Source organism: Prenolepis imparis, unplaced genomic scaffold (genome assembly GCF_030444845.1).
Source record: "Prenolepis imparis isolate NDT839.2.m4 unplaced genomic scaffold, iyPreImpa1.0 SCAF_8, whole genome shotgun sequence".
Classification (NCBI taxonomy): domain Eukaryota; kingdom Metazoa; phylum Arthropoda; class Insecta; order Hymenoptera; family Formicidae; genus Prenolepis; species Prenolepis imparis.
In genome coordinates this window covers 18659507-18679404 of record NW_028141166.1, presented here as the reverse complement: position 1 = coordinate 18679404, position 19898 = coordinate 18659507, and the positions used below count along the sequence as shown (strand labels likewise).

General features: G+C 39.0%; 1 protein-coding gene across 2 annotated transcripts; it reads left to right on the top strand.

The window, feature by feature from the left end:
- The first annotated feature begins 102 nt into the window (after positions 1–102).
- Mura (ring finger protein murashka) lies at positions 103–18493 on the top strand. Of its 2 annotated transcripts, none has more exons than XM_083044394.1 (9): positions 103–625; positions 13765–13966; positions 14044–14131; positions 14260–14345; positions 15012–15614; positions 15753–15953; positions 16203–16489; positions 16571–16874; positions 16983–18493. In XM_083044394.1, the coding sequence occupies exons 1-9, from the start codon at positions 576–578 to the stop codon at positions 17055–17057; spliced, it is 1896 nt and encodes a 631-aa protein (XP_082900520.1). In that variant the 5' UTR covers positions 103–575; the 3' UTR covers positions 17058–18493. The 2 variants fall into 2 exon arrangements, with proteins under 2 accessions (XP_082900520.1, XP_082900519.1); XM_083044393.1 differs by lacking the exon at positions 103–625 and adding an exon at positions 5937–7278.
- Positions 18494–19898: the final 1405 nt, after the last annotated feature.

Below are 19898 nucleotides of genomic sequence, written 5' to 3'. Positions count from 1 at the left end.
CTCTCTCTCCCCCTCCCTCCATCTCTCTTTTCGGCATCGCTTTTCTCGTTCTTCTCCTCTCTCCTTCTATTCTCCGCGGCTCCCTTCTCCTCGAGCTCTCTCGAGGTGCCAGCCAGTTTCGTGATACGAAGAGGTTTGGATCGATAGAGAGCGAGCTCCTTATTCGAGCCCTCTCCTCGGCCTGGCGATTCCTGGAGGATTCGGGAGGAGAGGAGGCCGAAACGCGCGCTGTTGGAAGGTATACATACCTTCGACAAACCAGGCCTCAGACTTCCGGTCCGAGCCGGCCCCGGGGACCAACGACCTTTGTTCCTTTCTCGAGGGCTCGATCTCGAGTGGACGGCGAAGGTCTGAGATCGACTCGAGGCGGCCAAACCGCCAGCTGTGTGTCGGAAAATTGAAAACGCAGCTGCTCTCGAGAAACGCACCGCGCTATTTCGAAGGAGTCGATGGATTTCAAGCCGATAGAATGTTACACGAACGGGACGCGTTATAGAGAATCCGTGCCGAAATAGTTGGCGAGCACGCACGGCTGGCTGTTAGGATTGTGACACGATGAAATATGAGTATAATATATGAATCGCGGATTGGAGCAACACAGAATAAATAGAAGAGAGATGAAAACGTAAGGCACTCTCCCTATCTCCCTCTCTCTCGATTCTCAATTTTTATTTTTAAATTTCTTTAAATTTAATTTAAGATTTTTCCGTGCGTGATTTATACAATTTATATTTTCTCTCTTTCTTTTTCGAGTGATACATAAATATATATTGTATAAACTGCACCAAAAAATCTTGAATTTATTTAAAAGAAAGGATTAAAATTACACTTCTCTTCAGAGTATGCGTCTTATATCTCTCTCTTCTTTTTTATTATATATATATTTTTTTTTATTCATTATATAATTAGATACGTATGATACAAATTAATCTTTTTATAAAATTGAATTTTTATAAGTTTGATTTTTTTAATAAGAAAAGATTTTTAAAAAACTATTATTCAAATCGATATTAGTTTACAGCTCGAATAAGAGATTTAATACCTGGGTTCTCAATAATATTACCATTTTATATTTGCTTTATCAGCTCCATTCGATTGGCTATTGGCTATTTCGAAAAAAAGAGAGAGGCAAAAAAAATGACGTTTTTCCGCGTTCTGAGGCGCGCTTCGGCGATATTTTCTATACAGGTTCGGGATTTACGCGAAAATGGTATTTCGCAGGCAATGGTGTATTCAACGCAAAAGCGGAAGAGTGCTCTAAATCAGACCGACACGGCGTGTCTCTCTCTCTCTCTCTCTCTCTCTTTCGCTTCGAATCAGGCTGCATAAACGCGTCTCGCGTTGCTTTCCGTGGCAAAATTCGATCCGTGGCGGAGTTCGTCGTTGCATGAAACCTAACGATAATCCGAACCGCACACACGCGGTTTGACTTAGGCGACTCTCCTTTGGCTTCCTCCGAACTCAATTTTTCCTTTTCTCTCTTTCTCTCTCTCTCTCTCTCTCATTCTAAAGAGAGAGAGCGAGGGAGAAAGAGAGAAATCGAGCAACGGAAGAGAGAAAGAGAGAATCGCCGCCACCGCGAGAGGAGTTTAAAGGTAAACGGGTTTCTCTCTCTTTCTCTCTCTCGTCTCGCAGACACGCTGTACCATATCACCAGGAGGCTGGGCCTCGCTCTCGACTCTCTCGCCGGCCTGTGTATATACACATGCAGCGTGCGCCCGGCACGAAACGCCACGCATGTCGAGGCAAACGGTGCCCTGCCCGTGCTCGACGTACGTATATGTACTCGTATGTGTATTCGCCGCTTCAAAATTTCACGAGCGCGATGTAAGGAGTCCGGAGTGCCGAGGATGTTGTCGGCGCCCGAATAGTATACGAACAATTACGAGAGAGAAAGGGGCTGATGTTCTCCTTAGCTTCGAAATATGCGTTGGCAGAATCGATTTTTTTGCCGCCGAGTAGTCGCCTTCTTTAGATTTTTAACTTTGGAGAGACGAATATGATGTGTCCGATTAAAAATATTTATGTCGTGGGTTGTATCTCTCTTTAAAGCCTGTATAAATAGACGGAAACACATTGTATAACACAATATATAGGTATATTTCTGTAGCTATGTCTCCAATCATATATGCACAAATGGCAAACATCGATATAAAAAAAATACATACGAGGTTTGATAGTTTTTTCGATAAATTTTTGCTCATTGCGACGGTTGAATATATTTATCACGATTTGTCGCGAACAACTGATTTTCAGTTTGACAGATCCGGTTGCAGGATCACGCAACACGCAAATGTTATATTTTCTTTTTATCAATGTATATTTTTAACGAATTTCTCGTTATATCGTAAATGCGATTTTTCGAAATGTCATTTTCATTTTTCTCGACAATCTAAGAAAATTATTTTTACTGCCGCATCTTTACAATGTATGCATAGTAAAGAGAATCATTTTTCGCGTATAAAATCTTGTGTCTATTTTTCTTTAAATACGAATTTTTTCTTTAAACACGGAACAATAATGGGGATATAACACTGAGAAAGACAATATTATGAGTACAATAGAGGTAGAGGAGAGAGAGAGACGGAATGTGAATTCGCTGGCCATCTATATACCTACACATATCTTCATTGTTTCTCGTTCGCGTATCATATTTGTTCAGAGCATTTACACACCGGCTTTGTCTCTTTAAAGATCAAGTCCCTTCTCTCTCTCTCTCTCTCTCTCTCTCTCTCTCTCTCTCTCTCTCTCTCTCTCTCTCTCTTTCTGTCTTTATCTTTTCGACAATCGATTTGTTTTATCGCATATACTGTTGTCAACATCGGGCGAGCTAGCGCGAGAGGAGAACCGCTTAAAAATACATGGCGACCTTATGGTTATCTCGTCGGGGCCCGCAGACATTTTTTTCCCAAACACACTCGGGTCCGCGCTCGAAAGCGGAGAGAAGGCTGGGCCCGGAGCAACGGGGTCTGGATATTCCGGTTCACTTAATCGTTTCGTCGGACTTGCGTCGGGTGGCCTGGCTGCGGCGCGTCGATGCCATCAGCCACGGTGGGATTCTCTGGCCCAAAAAGGCCCAAAAATCGGCAGCGACGGCGCCCAGCCGTGAGATAGAGAGGATCCCGAGAGAGATGCCTACTGCGCCGAACAATGCGAACAATGCAAACTGCGTTCTCTTTCGTCATGATCGCATATTATTTCGTTTAAATTCGTTTCAATTTGTTTAAATTCGTTTAAATTCATCAGGATAATAGGATAATTCTTGCTAAGTGGCTTTACTGGATGGTTTACATTTATTGTTTCTTTAATACCATGTCGAATTGTAAAGACTGATCCTTCGAGGAATTAGAAAGTCTCTATTCCTGGTTAAACAAAAAGGATAATAAGGATCTTTAAGTTATGGCCGAAAAATTAAAGGCTTTTCGGTACTTCTGGATTTTAGATCTAAAAAAAAATCTGATAAAAACGTGCATCTAAAAAAATCTTTGACCGATACAAGCCGATTTAATAGTAGGGCGTAAACAATGGCGAAGGAATTTGCAGAAATATATGAAAATTCGATGCGCAGGAAATTACGTATCTCGTAACTGATAGACCCGGAGTAATTTTCGTTTTATTGCTTGGCGCAATCTCCTCGGAGGCTAAGTTTCAACAGCGATTATTTAGCAAAGGTAACGACTCGTATTTGCGGTATTACAATGAAACCGATTGTTGAATCGGTTTTGTTAATTGTCTTACTGTATATTCCGTTTCACGATATAGGTAAATTTTAGAGATTTTAGGCTTTTATTGATGATTTTTTTCACGAAGAAAATATAGACCGAACGTTTGAACGAAGGGCTTTAACGATTTTGCAGGTACAAAATAGTATAAGGCGTAACGTTTTTATCACCGGACTTAAACATGTCGCTTTCCATATTGTTACGTTTTAGATTTTAGAATGAATGGATTGCATTCTTGTCGAAATTACGGCGCTCAATTAATCACGCCGATATTCGTATCGAACGTATTTCCGATCACAAGAGTCGTTTATCTCATCCCTCCTCCTCCCACATCTCTTACCTTCCTTTATTCCGATATTCGTGTCTGACCGACGCCCTCACACAATTACGTTAATCGCGAAAGTGCATCCCCTTGTGAGTTTTTCTCTCTGCATGGGTATCTCTGTTCGTTCTTTTGCTTACGTAGATTATATTAGAATTAGCGTAAATAATGTCTCGCTTTTGTGCACCTTACGAATGCCGAAAACTTTCCTCAAATTTATTTTCACGTGCTTTCGACCTATTGTTGGCTATATGCATATTACTTGTAATTTCTCTTCTTGTTGCACCAGCAATATGATTGATTGTACATATAAAGAGTATATAGAGAGAGATTTATTATATATTATGTAAAGATTTAATTGTTGATGAAACGCGCACACATTTCGCATTTTTGTACGATTCTTCTCTTGTGCTTTTACTTATCAGAACCGAGTATACTTAAATATGTTTGTATGCTTTACGCGTGTCAGTACAAGCTATCGAAAAGGAGCGCTTTTAAATATATATAAATATATCTTCGGAATATGTTCAGATTATCCGTTAATTTTCAGAAATGTTAACATTTTTCTCTTACTTGCTGTGTCTTCACAAAGGAAATTCTGGAGAAACGTGAAGTTGCGCTGACGTGTGGGGAAACTTTAATACAAAAATTCTTCGAGCGACTTTTCACTGTCGATATTTTATAATTTAATTGCAATAAATTTGTATAAGAATAATTAATAGCACGCTGTAATACTTGTTCTATTTCAATCTTCATTCTTTATTCAGTTCGATCGTATACGTAAAATTTGAAATTTAAAATTATCACTTGACCGATTATACGAATAGAGCATTAAAATTTTTATTATACATATATATTTATAGTATTGATATAATAAATACTTTAGTAACATTTTAGCTGAGACAACATTATTAGCATGCAGGTAATTATCTATAGATGAAAATCAATAAATTGAATTCTTGCCTGAAAATACTTCCCTGATGTACTGTAAGGATTCGCGTTTATTAATTTGCAGAGAACTAATATTGATTAGTCGCGATGCTATAAAAAACAAGAATTTTTTATTGCCTTCAATTACATTTTTTATTTGATTCTGTTATTTAAACAAATTGTGTGATTAAATTGTGTATTTGTTAAATAAAAAATTATACTTAAAAATTTCACGTATATACAGTAAAGAGAGATTTTGTTTATATATTTGAAATAGAACAAGTATAAAGTGACAAAAAGAAAATGACAAATTTCAAACATCCATAATTGTCTTTGAGTCCCCTTATAGTCTAACAAGATTTAAACGTACAATCTATATTCTATTATTAATTAAAACGATCAAACGATTCATCGAAATTGCTTTGTAAAAAATCGTTACTTGTCAAAGTGTACCCTACATGCTGTTCAACTTTCATGAATTTTCAGATTCCCTTGTTGCAGTTTACACAAAGTACTGATTTATAAAGAGAACGTTGTTATCTGTGTTTGCTAATTAGATAGAAATCACATCATTATTTCGTTTAAAGCAGTCAGTCGCATCGAAAAAAGGATCCGCGAGCGTTGTTTATGACAAACGCGACATTTCCGGAAATTAGCGATGTAAATATTACGTGACTTTGCTAACATTTTCCAGTTGGTTTATTAAATATACGATAGTCGCTCCTTTTCACGAGTGTCTTACTGTCGAGATCCAGTGTTGGTAAAAATACAATCTGTGGCTGCAAATGCAGCTTAATCTCTCTTTTTCAAATAAAATATCTACTTTAATGTGTAACGTTTTTATTACGTTTTTATTACGAACAATTGTGGAATTATTCATGATAATAATTGTTAATAACTAAATACAATCTCTCGATTTTTAATTAATGATGTTTTAGTAATATTACATAAAGATCTAATTTCGAGTTATTCTTTTGAGAAAGAGTAATTCATGTAAATTCAACAAATTTACATGGAAATATCTTAATCCGAGAATTATGTAGATCCAAGTTTGTATCTAGATTCAAACGTATAGTTATCAGAAAGTATCATGTACGATCTCATTATGCAGAAGATACACGTATATTTTAACAACACTGATTACACGGCGATAAAGCTAAAGGACGAGCGAGGGAAAATTGAAGATTCTGTACAGAGATGATTAGGACGTGTTTAAATCATGTGAAAAAGAAAAGTCATCCGCAAATCGCGGACAAGTTTATCGCGTTGAGGAACGCGTCCGATTTGGTTGCCAATTAATTTATTCGATTGACGCATCTAACGCATTTAAAATCGTTTTTGGATAAAACTGTATCCGCCTTGTATAACATCTTCAATTAAGTCTATCGCGAGATTGACATATTTCTCCGCGACTTTGCGAGATCTATTTCGGAAACTCGATATTTTCAATAAAAGATGTGGAGGAAAAACTCCGCGATAAGATTCAACGCCGCGCAAACGAAAAATAATAGTATTTTTTTCCGAAAAATATAGATACGAGTTTCCATGGCAAAAGATATCGAGATATCGTACACGCGTATCGATACTTGGCAGCGCTCGCGCTGCGTGGCGGCCAGCTCGGACGTTCCTTCAACGCGTCTCGAAATGTCAAGTCGCGAGGGGATTAGCGAGGGAAAAAGAGACAGAGAGAGAAAGAGCGAGATTTGTCACATCCGTCCAACCTGCCCGGCTAGGTAACATCGTTTAAATACCCTCGCCAGGTTCCTCTCGGCGCACGTCGATCGATCAGCTCTCGGCTCGAGCGATCTTATGAGACGGGCATCCGAAGACAGCTGGCTGGCTGGCTGCACCCAGTCTTGCGCGATCAAGGAATTAACCGAGTCCTCGAGTGTCGAGAACAACGACGACGAAGAGGAGGGGAAGTACACCGCTGGATGAGAGAGACCGGAGAGAGGATAGAGAAGGCAAGGGAGAGAGAGAGAAGGAAGAAACACGGAGCCAGCAGAGGGCAAAAACGAACGGAAGAATGAACGGTCCCGGGAGTCATCAGCATCGCGGCTTGGGCATGCAGGGTCGTTATAGAGCCGTCGTGTCCAATGGCGCCTCGTCGGGTCCGCACGTGCGCGCCCCATCGCTGCCGTCCCACCCTCGTAACGGCGGATGGCATCCCCAGCATCCCCAGCAGCAGCAGCCGCCGCCGCCGCCGCAGCAGCAGCAACAGCAACAGCAGCAGCATCCCCAGCAATACGCTGCCGGCAACAAGGAATACCCGTATCGGCAATGCCCGCCACGATATCACAATGGGTATATAACAACATCCCACGCAACGGGGGGAGTTGTCCCTCGCAGCTTGCACCCTGCGTGTACGCACGTATGTACGTGCATGCTTCGAGCGACTCCGAGGACAGGGACCCAGGCGACGATACTCTCCTCCAATACTGCGAAATATTCTGAGAATATCTTTCAAATTCGTCGTCGATTAATTTCTCTCTTTTTTTTTTTGTTTTAATTGATTATTTGTCGCGAATGGGATTTTTAAAATCCCATAAAATATTTCCCTCGTCCGTGAATACCGACGTATATTTTATATTTCGACGGCACTTTTAATTCATTATTAGAGAGAAAGAGGAAGAGCGCGCGACTTTCCCTCTGATATTTTGTCGATCAATTTAATTATCAGAATACGACGAGCATGTGTACTTTATATATGTTTGTAGTTCACAAATTGAGCTTTGGCGCAACTGTTGACAATTATTAATCTTTAGAAACTCGCGCGGTAGAATAATACGTGTCTTTAAAGCAGACCTGCCATTAAATATTTTAAATTTAAAGAGATTTGTATGATAGAGAATATGTATAGGTGAAAAGTTAGCTTCGTTCATTCTTCTTTATAAAAATACAAACTAACGAATGAAAAATTGCTCAGATCAAGCTGATTCGACTTAGCTAGTGTTTCACGATGAGAGCTTTAATATGTAAAGTTGATTGTATTTTAATTATTCGAGATGTGTGCGAAATTGCGGACAGAAATAATGGTTCGTGCTTTTAAATTTGTATTCGTCTTGCCAGAGAAAAATTCGGATATATGTTGCGATTCATTATTTGAATATTATCTACGTATGTGCTCGCCTGGGTACCTTCCGGCTTAACACTTGGGCTGAACGCGTATGCTCCTGAATAAGATCGTTGCGCGATAACAGACGATCTTTAACAGCATCTTTTTCAAAAATTTATTTTTACAAAAGTTTTTGCAATGAATTTATAACGAAAAACTTACACACATACAAACACATATGATTTAATCAATATAGGCTCTTACAAGGTATCTCAAGTTAACATTTTCTTCTATTTATTATAATACTTTTATTATTTTACATTTTGAAGTAGATAGCTTAGATTTTTTTTTAGAAAATTTAAATGTCAATTTAAAGTCTCAAATCGCGAGTGAAAATTCCGTTAAAAAAATAGCCATTAAAATTGAACGAAGAGGGACTTTATTATTCGTATATTCATATGCATATCTCAATAGGTTTGAATGAAAATCGATTATTTGTAGATCGAAAACCTTTCTTTGATATTCCCGATAGAGCAAAGTCGTTATTTGGCTAATAGAAAATATGATAAATTTAGGACACCCTTCTCGCATACGGAAAGTCCGGCGTAAATAAAATCGTTTATTCGGTACGCGCTCGATCTCCATCGCTCACAAAGTCGACACGCGTTTCATTAACGGGTTGGATCGCAAGCTTCTTTTTTTCATAGGCGACAAAAATTCTCGTGCCACACGTTTCCATTATTTATCATGCACTTGTGCGTCAAACATCAGTATAAGACTTGGATTATCGTACGATTATGTGTATACAGGGTGTATCAGACCACCCGTCCATCCCTTTTATTTTGGAAACGGCTCAAAATTATGAAAAACGACGTAATACATGTTTGATTATTTCGAGAGACTAGTCTTTTAAGGGGGTTTCGATGGTTGTCCCCCCAAGAGAATGCCCCAGGAAAATCCCAACTTAAAAATTTTAAATGGAACCACCCATATTGAAGTATATCGTTTAAAAGGGCATAAAAAAAAAAAATTTTTGCCGCAAACCGGAGGTTGATACGTTGACTTGTTCAGAAGTTATTTAGAATCAAAGTTCGAAAAAGGCCAATTTCAAAAAATCTACCATTTAGAATTTAGAAAATTCTGAAAAAAACGTTTGAGGTGTGAAAGTGTTCATCTTTTTAAGTTCTTTCCATAAAAAATTCAGATTTGACCTTGATGTTATTTTCAGTTCAAAAAAGAAATTCAAGCAACTTATTAAATTCACGTCTTGTTTGAATTTCTTTCTCAAATTGAAAAAAAAAAAAAAACTTCAAGATCAAATCTGAATTTTTTATGGAAAGGACTTAAAAAGACACACTTTCATACCTCAAACATTTTTTTAGAATTTTTGAAATGGTAGTAATGATTTTTTTAAATTGGCCTTTGTTAAACTTTGATCCTAAATAACTTCTGAACAAGTCAACGTATCAACCTCCGGTTTGCGCCCAAAATTTTCTTTATTTATGCTCTTCCAAATGATATACTACAACATGGGTGATTCCATTTAAAATTTTTGAGTTGGGGTCCCCCTGGGGTACCTTCTTAGGGGAACAACTATCGAAACCCCCTTAAAAGAGTAGTCCCTCGAAATAATCAAACACGTATTTCGCGATTTTTCATAATTTTGAACCATTTCCAAAATAAAAGGGGTGGTCTGAGATACACCCTGTATATACATATACATGTATAAAACATTGTGCGTTCAGGGCCAGAACAAAACTACGTGGGCGTGTATTTAATTTTCAGAGAAGCACGACATACATATATCGCGCGAAGACGATTCCCTAATCGACGACAGTCAACGACGTATTTCCATCGTGTTGCAACGATGCACTTTATTTCCGCGTTTGCACTTTGGGCCTTTCTCAAGAGAGCGCGACCTCGTTTATCCGCTCACCAATTAAATCGGTTTATTGATTTTCCTTCTTTCTCTTCGCGCGCAAATTTTGTTGTCTGTCTCTTTTGTGTGTGCCTTGCTGGATTTTTTCTTCTTTTCTGTTTTTCTCTTTAGACATGTGACTATTATACTCTTGCCGCACGTGTGTAAACTTTTGCAGCCTTCGGACGTTCAATTAGTCCGAGAATTAGAGTTTCTCGTTGAATCTCTTTTACAGGATGTCCCGCGAGACTGTTCTTTAATTCCAATGGCAGAGAGTTAATTATTTTTTCTTGGATAATATTTCGAACGAAGCGGAATAATTAGATGAATAATAAAGTTCCGTTTGCACTGTTAAATTTTACATAGAATAATAATTCGAAAGTGTATTGAAAGTTCGAGATAACTTGAGTTTAATCGAGTAAAATTCCAGTCCGAATTTGTCGAAAAATCTGTCATTGAAGTTAAAGGCAGAGTATTTTGGGATATCCTGTCTGCATATATATGCAGTTTGTCGCCAACTATTCGTAATATTCACGAATGACACTCTGTGCCAAGTAAGTAAAATGGAGGGGAGAAAGAGAGATCATAAAAAAAGGAAAAGAAATTTAATGTACACATAAATATCATGATCGAAAACTTGAACGGGGAAATATCTTTCTGATTCGCGCCGAGTTTTCGTGCTGCAACTGCATCGTCGCAGCAACATTTGCATCCTCGCCTCGCCTCAAAATGTCGAAACGATACTCTCGCCGGCGGTTATCGTTTCCCAATAAAAAGAAAACCATCGCTCAATGCTACAGTCTCTTCTTAAACGCGATTCCCCGCTCTATTCTCGCACAGTATCATCGAGGAAGTAAAGTCTCGCATGCAAAGACACATTGCAAGTTGCATGTAAAAGGATATTGAAAAATGGCTCATGCGTTCGACTTGAAATTACGTGTGTCAAGCTCTGCCTCTATACATATATATACATATATACATATATAAATTCATGTTTTGTAATTAGTACACACGCTGTACAACTCGACACGTGTCTCGCGATTGCGTAATTCCGAGAAACGCAATAGCTCTTTTTTTTCTGTCTGTTGAAAGATTGTACCAGTAACTTTATATTTATATAGAATGAACTAAAATCTCTGATTTTCTGAGGATATAGAGATAAAAATTCATGTCCCACTTTGAGACAGATTCTTTAACGATTTATCGTATTTTTATTACACAGATTAAATGATAATTTAATTATCTGGCCGACTTAATTTTAAATAAAAAATTATTTCTCGTTCTAGAAAATATATATATATATCAAGAAAGATGTTGCATTAAAATTTCATACATTTCAATAAATATAATAAATTAAATTCGCGGTTTATATAATTGGGACAAAATCCGTAAATCGTGCAGCATCATTTTCTTGGCTATTGGACAATTCTGAAACTCATATTTTTTTTAATACATATTTGTTCAATGAGCAGACACTGGTGTAATCTTGTACCATCCTATATACGATATATCGCCAGCATTGACGCATGACATGGACATGTTTGAAAGTCGTTAATTAATAAGCTCGGCCAATTGGCTCTAACTGGCCATCGGAAATGTACAGTGTTTTACAACGCGCGCGTTTCAACCTTATTCAACTTTTTTTCTGTATCATATATTTGTATGTTTCTCATTCTTAGTGTTATATCTCACTTTAGCATGCTTGCGCACATACTTATCAATTTCGTCGATGACTTTTCCACGACTTTTTATCGCGGAAAAAGTAACTTATTGTTCGATGTTTTTATCGCAAAATTATTACATCCACGTTCTCTTGCCCTTTCTATATTCTACATTATTAATTAACACTCGTGAGACTCGAGAGAAAGGATTGACGCACGTTTCGGAAGACGATGAGAAAGAAAAATCAAATGACGCAATATCATAATGTGAACAATGTAATGGAAAACAATGTTATGTTAATGTTACCGAATCGTATATAAATTCGCGAGCAAAATATTATATAAATAGCATGTATAAGTGTTACATCATGTATTGCAAGAGTCGCGTGTGGTGTGACTATTTTACAAACGCCATGTCGTTATTACGTAACGTTAACAGTTCGATTTTTATCGATACATTGTTTACGGCGCATCGTTTACCAAAGTATTCGGTTTTATATATTTCTCGATTGCGCGTAAAGATAAATAAATCCGCGGCTAACAAAAATAAATAAATCGTCGCGCGGCGCTCCAGTTTGTCGAATCGTTAACTATTACGGTCACTTTATTTGCTTGTGTTCTCCTTGTATAAGTCAAGCGAATGCATAGCAAAGCCTATATCAAATATCTCCTCGGTCGCGGATTCGTCGTCGACCTCTTCTCGAAAAGTTTCCTAACGAAAATTGGAAGATGAAATCGAACTGTCGGTATATATTGTCGATGTAAAATTGCGTGATCGTCGATTATCGCAATTTTTAAATCTTTAACGAGAAACACGATGAGATAATGAAAGTTTCAACTAAATTTCTTCAGTAAATATCTTAAGAAAAATTTGTTTTCTTTTTTTTTTTTAAATACTTGCAGAGTGGCAGATAAATGTGTTTTGCAAATGTTTTCTGAAATTAAAAAAAGATATACCATAAATATCGATTACTATCTTACGAAACGCTGATAATGTCGAGAAAAGACGAATCTGTTTTTCCTCGACATTATCAGCGTATCTACGTTTGCGTGCCGAGTGTCGTATATCGTAAGTTTCTCTCACTCGTAAGACGTCACGCCAAATTTTTATCGAAGGAGAATTGATAATTCTCATATGGCGATCTGTTTACGCTACGTTACATGATACACATTCCTTTCCATTCGTAAATAAGATATATCGTGGTATATAGATATTGTCGCGGCGCGTTCTTGATGACTATAATACGACTTTCATAATTCCGCTCGCGGAAAGATGTTTGCTTAATTGTAGGTCGTTCAAGCGTAAACCTTGATTCTCGCTTAACTCGCGACTCGTTGCGTATCGTTAATTCTTGCGTTAATAACGGGTTAATTCGTCAAATATCTATCTCGCGAGTTCAAAATGCGAGAAAAAAAAGGGAGTAATTTTCTCTCTCTTTCTCTCTCGCGATAGAAACATGCAAATTGAGTGAATCTTGTAGATCACTGTCTGAGAGAGAGTGAACCTCGGCAAGATTCTATTCCAGAGAATGAAAACTAAAATTAATTGTCAGAATTGAGATTACGTTCTACATTCACGCGTCGATCAATACGCGTTTTTGGAAACCCGAGTGTACGACGTGATTAGATATTTTTGTTTCAAATTCGCAATAACATTGAATTCGCCGTCATTTCATCTACTCGATAAACCGAATTAAATGAAGGAGCATTTTATAATTTCCAGATCACTTTGCATAAACTTTGCGCGAAGCAGCGCAAACAGATCGCTAATATAATTGCAATTTATTCTCGATTTATTAAACGGGAATTAAAATTTTTATTCAGAGAGAATTTTTTATCGCGAAAAACATCCTACTTTTTTCTCCTTCGCATGGAGAAAATTTCGCAAAATATTGTTGCGCAATAGATGATTCTTTCGTAAGGATCGATGCGGACTCGCGGGTTGTGGAACATCCTCGTTCCATATCGCATATGTGACTCATTTCTATTACGAGTGCGGCCGGTATCAGCGTTTTTAGCTCGAGTTATCACAAACACACATATACACAGATATCTCGCTCGCTCGCTCGCGCGAATTTATTACGTATTTTTCCGGCATCCGTTGTGTATTTTGCTGCGACACTCTCGCTTACGTTTTCTCCGCTGTACATATACAGAGATTGCCCCGGGGTTGGCACGTCCTCCGGACCGGCTGGCAAGGAAGTTTCCTATCACGGGAACGTGGGTGGATCCAGCGTGGGATACAAGCCACCCCCGCAGCATAGTCCGCAGACGAGGGGTCCGCCGCCGCACTTTCCCCAGGAGCCGGTAGGCCCGCCGGCCAATTCACCCCCGTTGCACATCAATATCTGCGGACAGGTGAGCGTTATCCTTTTTTTCTTACCCTCCTCCGTCGACGAGAAAATCACTTAATTGTTCCGCCGCTTAATTTCCAGGAGAACGCGATGCGCGGACCTATATTGAACATGAGCCCCGGCCTTGGAGCCAGCGGAGTGGACATGGAGTATCGTAGAAACTCTCAAGGTACGTCTTTGTATATCTAATTTTTTCTTCTTCCTGTGCCTTAACCGCATAGAGTTTAATTTGACGGAGAATAGTTTCGATCGTGGAATATTGCGGAGATGGAGTTATATAATTTCTTCGCTTTTCAGCCACAAACCAGCTACCTCTAAGTCCCGTGCAGATCCAACCGTCGCCGCCGTATTACAGACAGCCTAGTCAGGACGATGGCAGAAAGGTGAGCAACACTGTTTTCTTTCGTCCGTCGATGATGACTAAAGTGTCATTTCGGGGTCGATTTATATTTTATATTGTCGAGCAATTTAGGAAGCGAGAGTTGTAGTAATTAATAAAATTGTTTTTTTCATTCGGCTAAATGTGCGAATTCTAATGATCTAAAAGTAAACTTTATTTTATCGATTCGTGTCTTTTTCTCTCCCGAGTAAATTTGAGAAAATTACGTACGTCATTTCAGTGTCAATTTACATTTGGGAAGCGAGAGACAATCATTGATGGAAAAAGCGCATAATAGTAATTAATTAATCTAATTAATTTTTTTATTCGACTAAATTTGCGATATCTGACGATCTAAAAGTAAACGTTCAGTTTTGTCGATTCTTCTTCTCTCCCGAGTAAATTTGAGAGAAACCAGGCTCTTTTCGTTACCTTCGGTACAAAATGTCGATGGAAATACTTTCAGATTTTGATCTTGTAAGTTTTATTCTACAACGAGCTTTCGCACTCGATGCTTGTTTAACGTGTAAGTATAGTGAAAGTGTCTGATTCATTTACTAATGAAAAAAATAGTTATAGACGCCTTAATCTTGCCAACACGTATAGATTCCCTTTCCGGCAAGCGGTACTGTTACTCAGATACAAATATAAGCGGATTCGTATTTTCTAGAGCGAGTCGCCATCGAGGAAACGTCGTCGAATATCCCGCAACGGCGCCGTGTCTGGGATAGAGGTCCGAGAAACGACGCCCCCGGCTCCGACGCCGCCTCTGCACACAACCCCACCGCCTTGGGAATTTGGGGGCGCGCCCCAACGGCGCTCCCCACGCAATCACATGTCCACCCGCGGCAGTCCGACAGTTAGGAACCGTTATCAGCGATACACGGACTCGTTCGGGCTCTCCTATCCGTTCCTACCGGGTCACAATCCCCATCAGAGCATCCACAATTCCCATCACGGCCTCCACAATTCCCATCACAACATCCACAGCTCCCATCCGCACGGTCTGCACAACTCGCATCATAATATCCATAATGCCCATCAGGCGCATCCCCATCCGCACCCGGCGGCCGGAGGCACGGGACATCATCCCGCTCAAGGCGCGAACGCGCCCGTCGTCGTCGACGTGGGTCAGGTCGGCGTGTCCGGCCTGCCGGTCACCGTCAGCGGGGAGCCCCTGTGGCATCCGCAAGCGACGAGCTACAGGATTCCGTGTCAACTTCACAGTCTCTACACGCCTCACGGAACACACCCGTTCGGACATTCGTGCCAGGTAAAAATGGATTCCCGACTGAATAATTAAGCTACCTTTTTTTTATTGTACATGTTTTACTTGAAGATTGCATATTCCGTTCCAATAGATATTATTTCGTTAATATATAAATATATATACTATATTGTTCATCCGCAGGTGACGCATCATCACAGTCACTATTCCCCCGCTCATCCAACGCATCCGGGACATGGTCTCGTCGGTTCCTTGGTAGGTGCCGCTTCCAGAGGATACCCAACACCGGCTGGTGGCCCTGTAGCAGCACTGCATCACACACACGCGCCTCCACCACCCGTCCATACCACCGATTATACCGCGCATCATCAATTATCTCAGCAGGTAAATTTCATGGATACTTGGACAGACTATTGGACTCAATTCAAACTGAATTTTGCGCTCATTTATCCATATTGTAAGTGTAATCTCCCTAATCTAATCTCTCTGTAGGAGGCAAAAGAAACTTTCTCGTTGAACTAAGGAAAAATATCTAAATCTCTCGAATCGAGTGTAGTGGAAAAAGATATCTTAGATTTTTCAGACGATACATTTGCCCAATTGCTAATTGTTGTTTCTCGCGTTTGTTTCTAGAGAGAAGTCGAGCTCGAACTGATCGAGTCCCATCATCATCACAGAGTGGGCGCCGCGGCTGGTGCGCCGTTACCGTTACCGCACTCGTATTCTCCACCGGCCCTTACGCAGGTGACAACACCACCGCCTATATTCCTGTCGGAGACGCGAAACAGTCAATTGGAGATGGTGCAGAACAGAGCTCGACGAGTAGTGAACAACGTTTTGCGACGACCGAGATTCAACAGATGGAGAGGCACGACTCCGTTACCACCCATGACGTATCCGGGATATCTACTACATTTTCTGTACGTAACGTATACTGTGTAATTGTCGTAATTCTTACTGCGCGCAACAAAACGCTAATAATTGTGTCGTTCATTCCGCAGAGCGATGTTCAGCAATCCACCGCTGTCTCCGTACAATCAGGCCGAATTATCCTCGCCTGACTCTGTGACGGAGAATTACGAGGCATTGCTGTCCTTGGCCGAGAGATTGGGCGAGGCTAAGCCGCGCGGTCTGACTCGCGCGGAAGTCGAACAGTTGCCGTCTTACAAATTCAACGCGGAGACACATCAGGGTGACCAGACTAATTGCGTCGTTTGCATGTGTGATTTCGAGGCTCTTCAATCGCTACGTGTACTACCGTGCTCTCACGAATTTCATTCCAAGTGCATCGACAAATGGCTTAAGGTAAGAGAGTCATCATTTTTCTCGAGATCTATAATTTACTCTGAAATTATATATCTTTATTGCAAATTACACAATATTGCATACGACGTTATTTTGTTTGCTTTACAGTCTAACCGAACGTGTCCGATATGTCGCGGTGACGCCGGAGAGTATTTCGGAAGTAGCAGCGGCAGTAGTGACTGACGCCAAGCCGACGATGTACACTAGCGCGAAACGTCCCAGCCATCGAGGACACCACTATCACTACCACACGTTACGGAGATCCCGGTCGTTGCGCTGCTGCTTTTTCACGCGAATCTCTGCCGTTAAAAAAACATTTCCTTCAGTCGCTTTCTTGAGGCGAGAGACGAATCGTCGATACAAGATTTATTGACGATGATGAAATTTTTTTCGACCGTTGAGAATAACGATTCTGAAACGGGCCGAATCACAAGTGAGAATTGTTTCGATATTACGCGATCTCGTAAGTTGAGTGTTAAACGCAGAGATATCAAGATCGAGGAACGCCGTAGCGTCTTTCTTGCTTTGGAAGAAATACAGCGAGAGATATTCGATAAAAGCAATTTAACAAAACGACGAAATAGCCGAGAGACGTTAGGGGGATTCAACGTGTTCCGTTAAGTTACGGCGCGCATTTCCTATCAAAAAGAAAGAAAATTACAAGTAGGAGGTATTTTGTTTTTGTTCATAACGCTTTAATTAATATTTTTAACGCTCATTAATTATTCGTGTATTCGTGCTATTCTACATTATCGGAATTATGTACATAAAAATAACTGTATACGCAGATATCGCAACTTTCCATTAACGTTCCATTTTTTATAGTTTATCTTTCAGTCTAGTGATTGTATATATACATATAAATATATATATTTGCATAAATACCCTTATACATATATGTGTGCGCGTACAAAGCAAGTGGTAGTTTTGTTTGGACTTAACCAAAATGTAGAACACGAATTCTTTTGCAATAAAAAAAAATGTTTAACGTCAGAGAGATAAGGGATAAAAAACTGTAACTTCCTACTGTTATATAAGCTCTTGTGTCTTTGTAGTAGACCAGCTAATTATTTTATTATATTATAGAAATGTATATGTAAGTAAATTAAAATTACTTGGCACCTTAAGTGCAGTAGGTAGAAATTGTTGGATTATTGCACCGGGATGCCACATAACTATTTTATAAAATATCTATAGGTTTGTGTTTAATTCGACATTTGTTTCTCTCTTGCGGCAATTAATTAAATTAATTATCCATCATCTTTTTTGAGTGTGGAAAAGTATGGTGGAATGACTGTGTTGTGTTGTTTTGTACACTTTTGTAAAATCTGATTTAAAGCGATACGTTTAAATACGCTACGTAAATTTTGAAAAAAAAAGAAAAAAATTATGTTATAACCGCGAGAGAGACCCGGCACGCGCAAAATAGCCAAGTGCACGCGAAAAAAAGAAAAACGAAACAAAAAAAAAAGAGAACCTAAGAATATCGCTTCTGTTTCCTGCGTATCTACCTCTAATAGAAGAAACAAGACGATTCATATTTTTTTATATACACACATCTCATAAACAATAAACATACCTATGATAAGTGAAGGCAAGAGCGACCGGCTAAAAAACGAGATTCAAATGTTTTGAAACGCATTTCGATAAGGAAACACTAACGATTAGAAGCTCTGAAAAAATAACAAACGCTCGCTGAATTCAAAGTGCTATGCGGATATATTATATATATAAACTTGATCGAATGTGTACAGTCGCAAATTATTCGTTACGTTAAATCTCTCTAATTAAGATTGAACATACACGTTTCGCGAAACTTTTTTTAGAAGCGGTTATAATGTAGATCGAATTTTTTTCACGAACAAGTTGTTTGCTTTTAGTTAATTATATGATAATATAATTATATATGATAATATAATTATATAATTATATTACGCTTCCTCGTTTATATACATATACTTTTACGCAAATGTGAGAAAATTGAGAAGATTTGTTTATATTCTTGTTATTTTTAAGATGTTTCGTGTATACTGTTAGATAGCGAATGTTATCGGCGAAATACGAATTGTTGAAAGCAATTTCTTATGTTTCAAAATTAATAAAAATTGCGGGGTATGTAATCTTTTTTTTTTTTTATTGGTTTATAATAATGTTCACGCTATTTTTCACGCGCTCTCCTTTTTTTCGCCAACACAATCTTCAGTTTCGATTTTTCACGATAATCAAAGAAATTTACATATGTGATTGTGACTGTGAACTCGATAGTCATTTTCAGATATGAATTTATTGATGAATGTGATTCACGTACGCAAGATTACGAAATTATAGGCTACAATGAAAGACAATTGGCGAAAAAAATCCAATTGGATGCGTGTCTGTATATGCGTGTGCGTATGTATGTGTATGTGTGCAGAAAAAAATGTGCGTTTGCCTCTATATACACACATTCTTTTTTGCTTTCAGATACAGTAATAATTAATGTGAAAAATATTCTATGGTGTCTACACGCGTATATAGATCCATGGAATATGTCATTATATATATGTCGCATTTTGTAATTTAAGCTTTAACAGCGTTAATTACAATATCGATTATTTTATATATATATAAAAAATAGAATGCTACCTATTAAAAATTGTGCATTATTACTTGGTGCATCGAGTTCTCTGTTGCAATTCTCTTTCGCGTTGATTGTCTCGTTTAAGCACGTTCGAAAGGATCGCGACGTATCGTTGTGAGAAAAAAGGAAGAAAAGCAAATTCGCTCGCGATAGTCGATTAGTCGGAATTGCCTTCTAAAAAAAATAATCATTTCCCGATGGAATACAAGTGCGTGTGACAAGTGCAAATGTATCCGAAACTCCCTTATTCCAAGGTACACGGAAACTTCAGACACACACACACACACACACACACACACACACACACACACACACACACACACACACTGAGAAAAAGCACGGAGAGCTTGACGTCTCGATGTCATGCTTCCTCTTTCTCTGGATCTGCATCCTTCCACTTTCTC

Bases quoted from the DNA above. Each gene is read 5' to 3' on its own strand.
- Mura (XM_083044393.1), top strand. From the start codon at position 7,001: ATGAACGGTCCCGGGAGTCATCAGCATCGCGGCTTGGGCATGCAGGGT. The intron at 14,346-15,011 runs GTGAGCAACACT...CGTATTTTCTAG, and splicing joins GTCAGGACGATGGCAGAAAG to AGCGAGTCGCCATCGAGGAA. The intron at 15,615-15,752 runs GTAAAAATGGAT...GTTCATCCGCAG, and splicing joins CGTTCGGACATTCGTGCCAG to GTGACGCATCATCACAGTCA.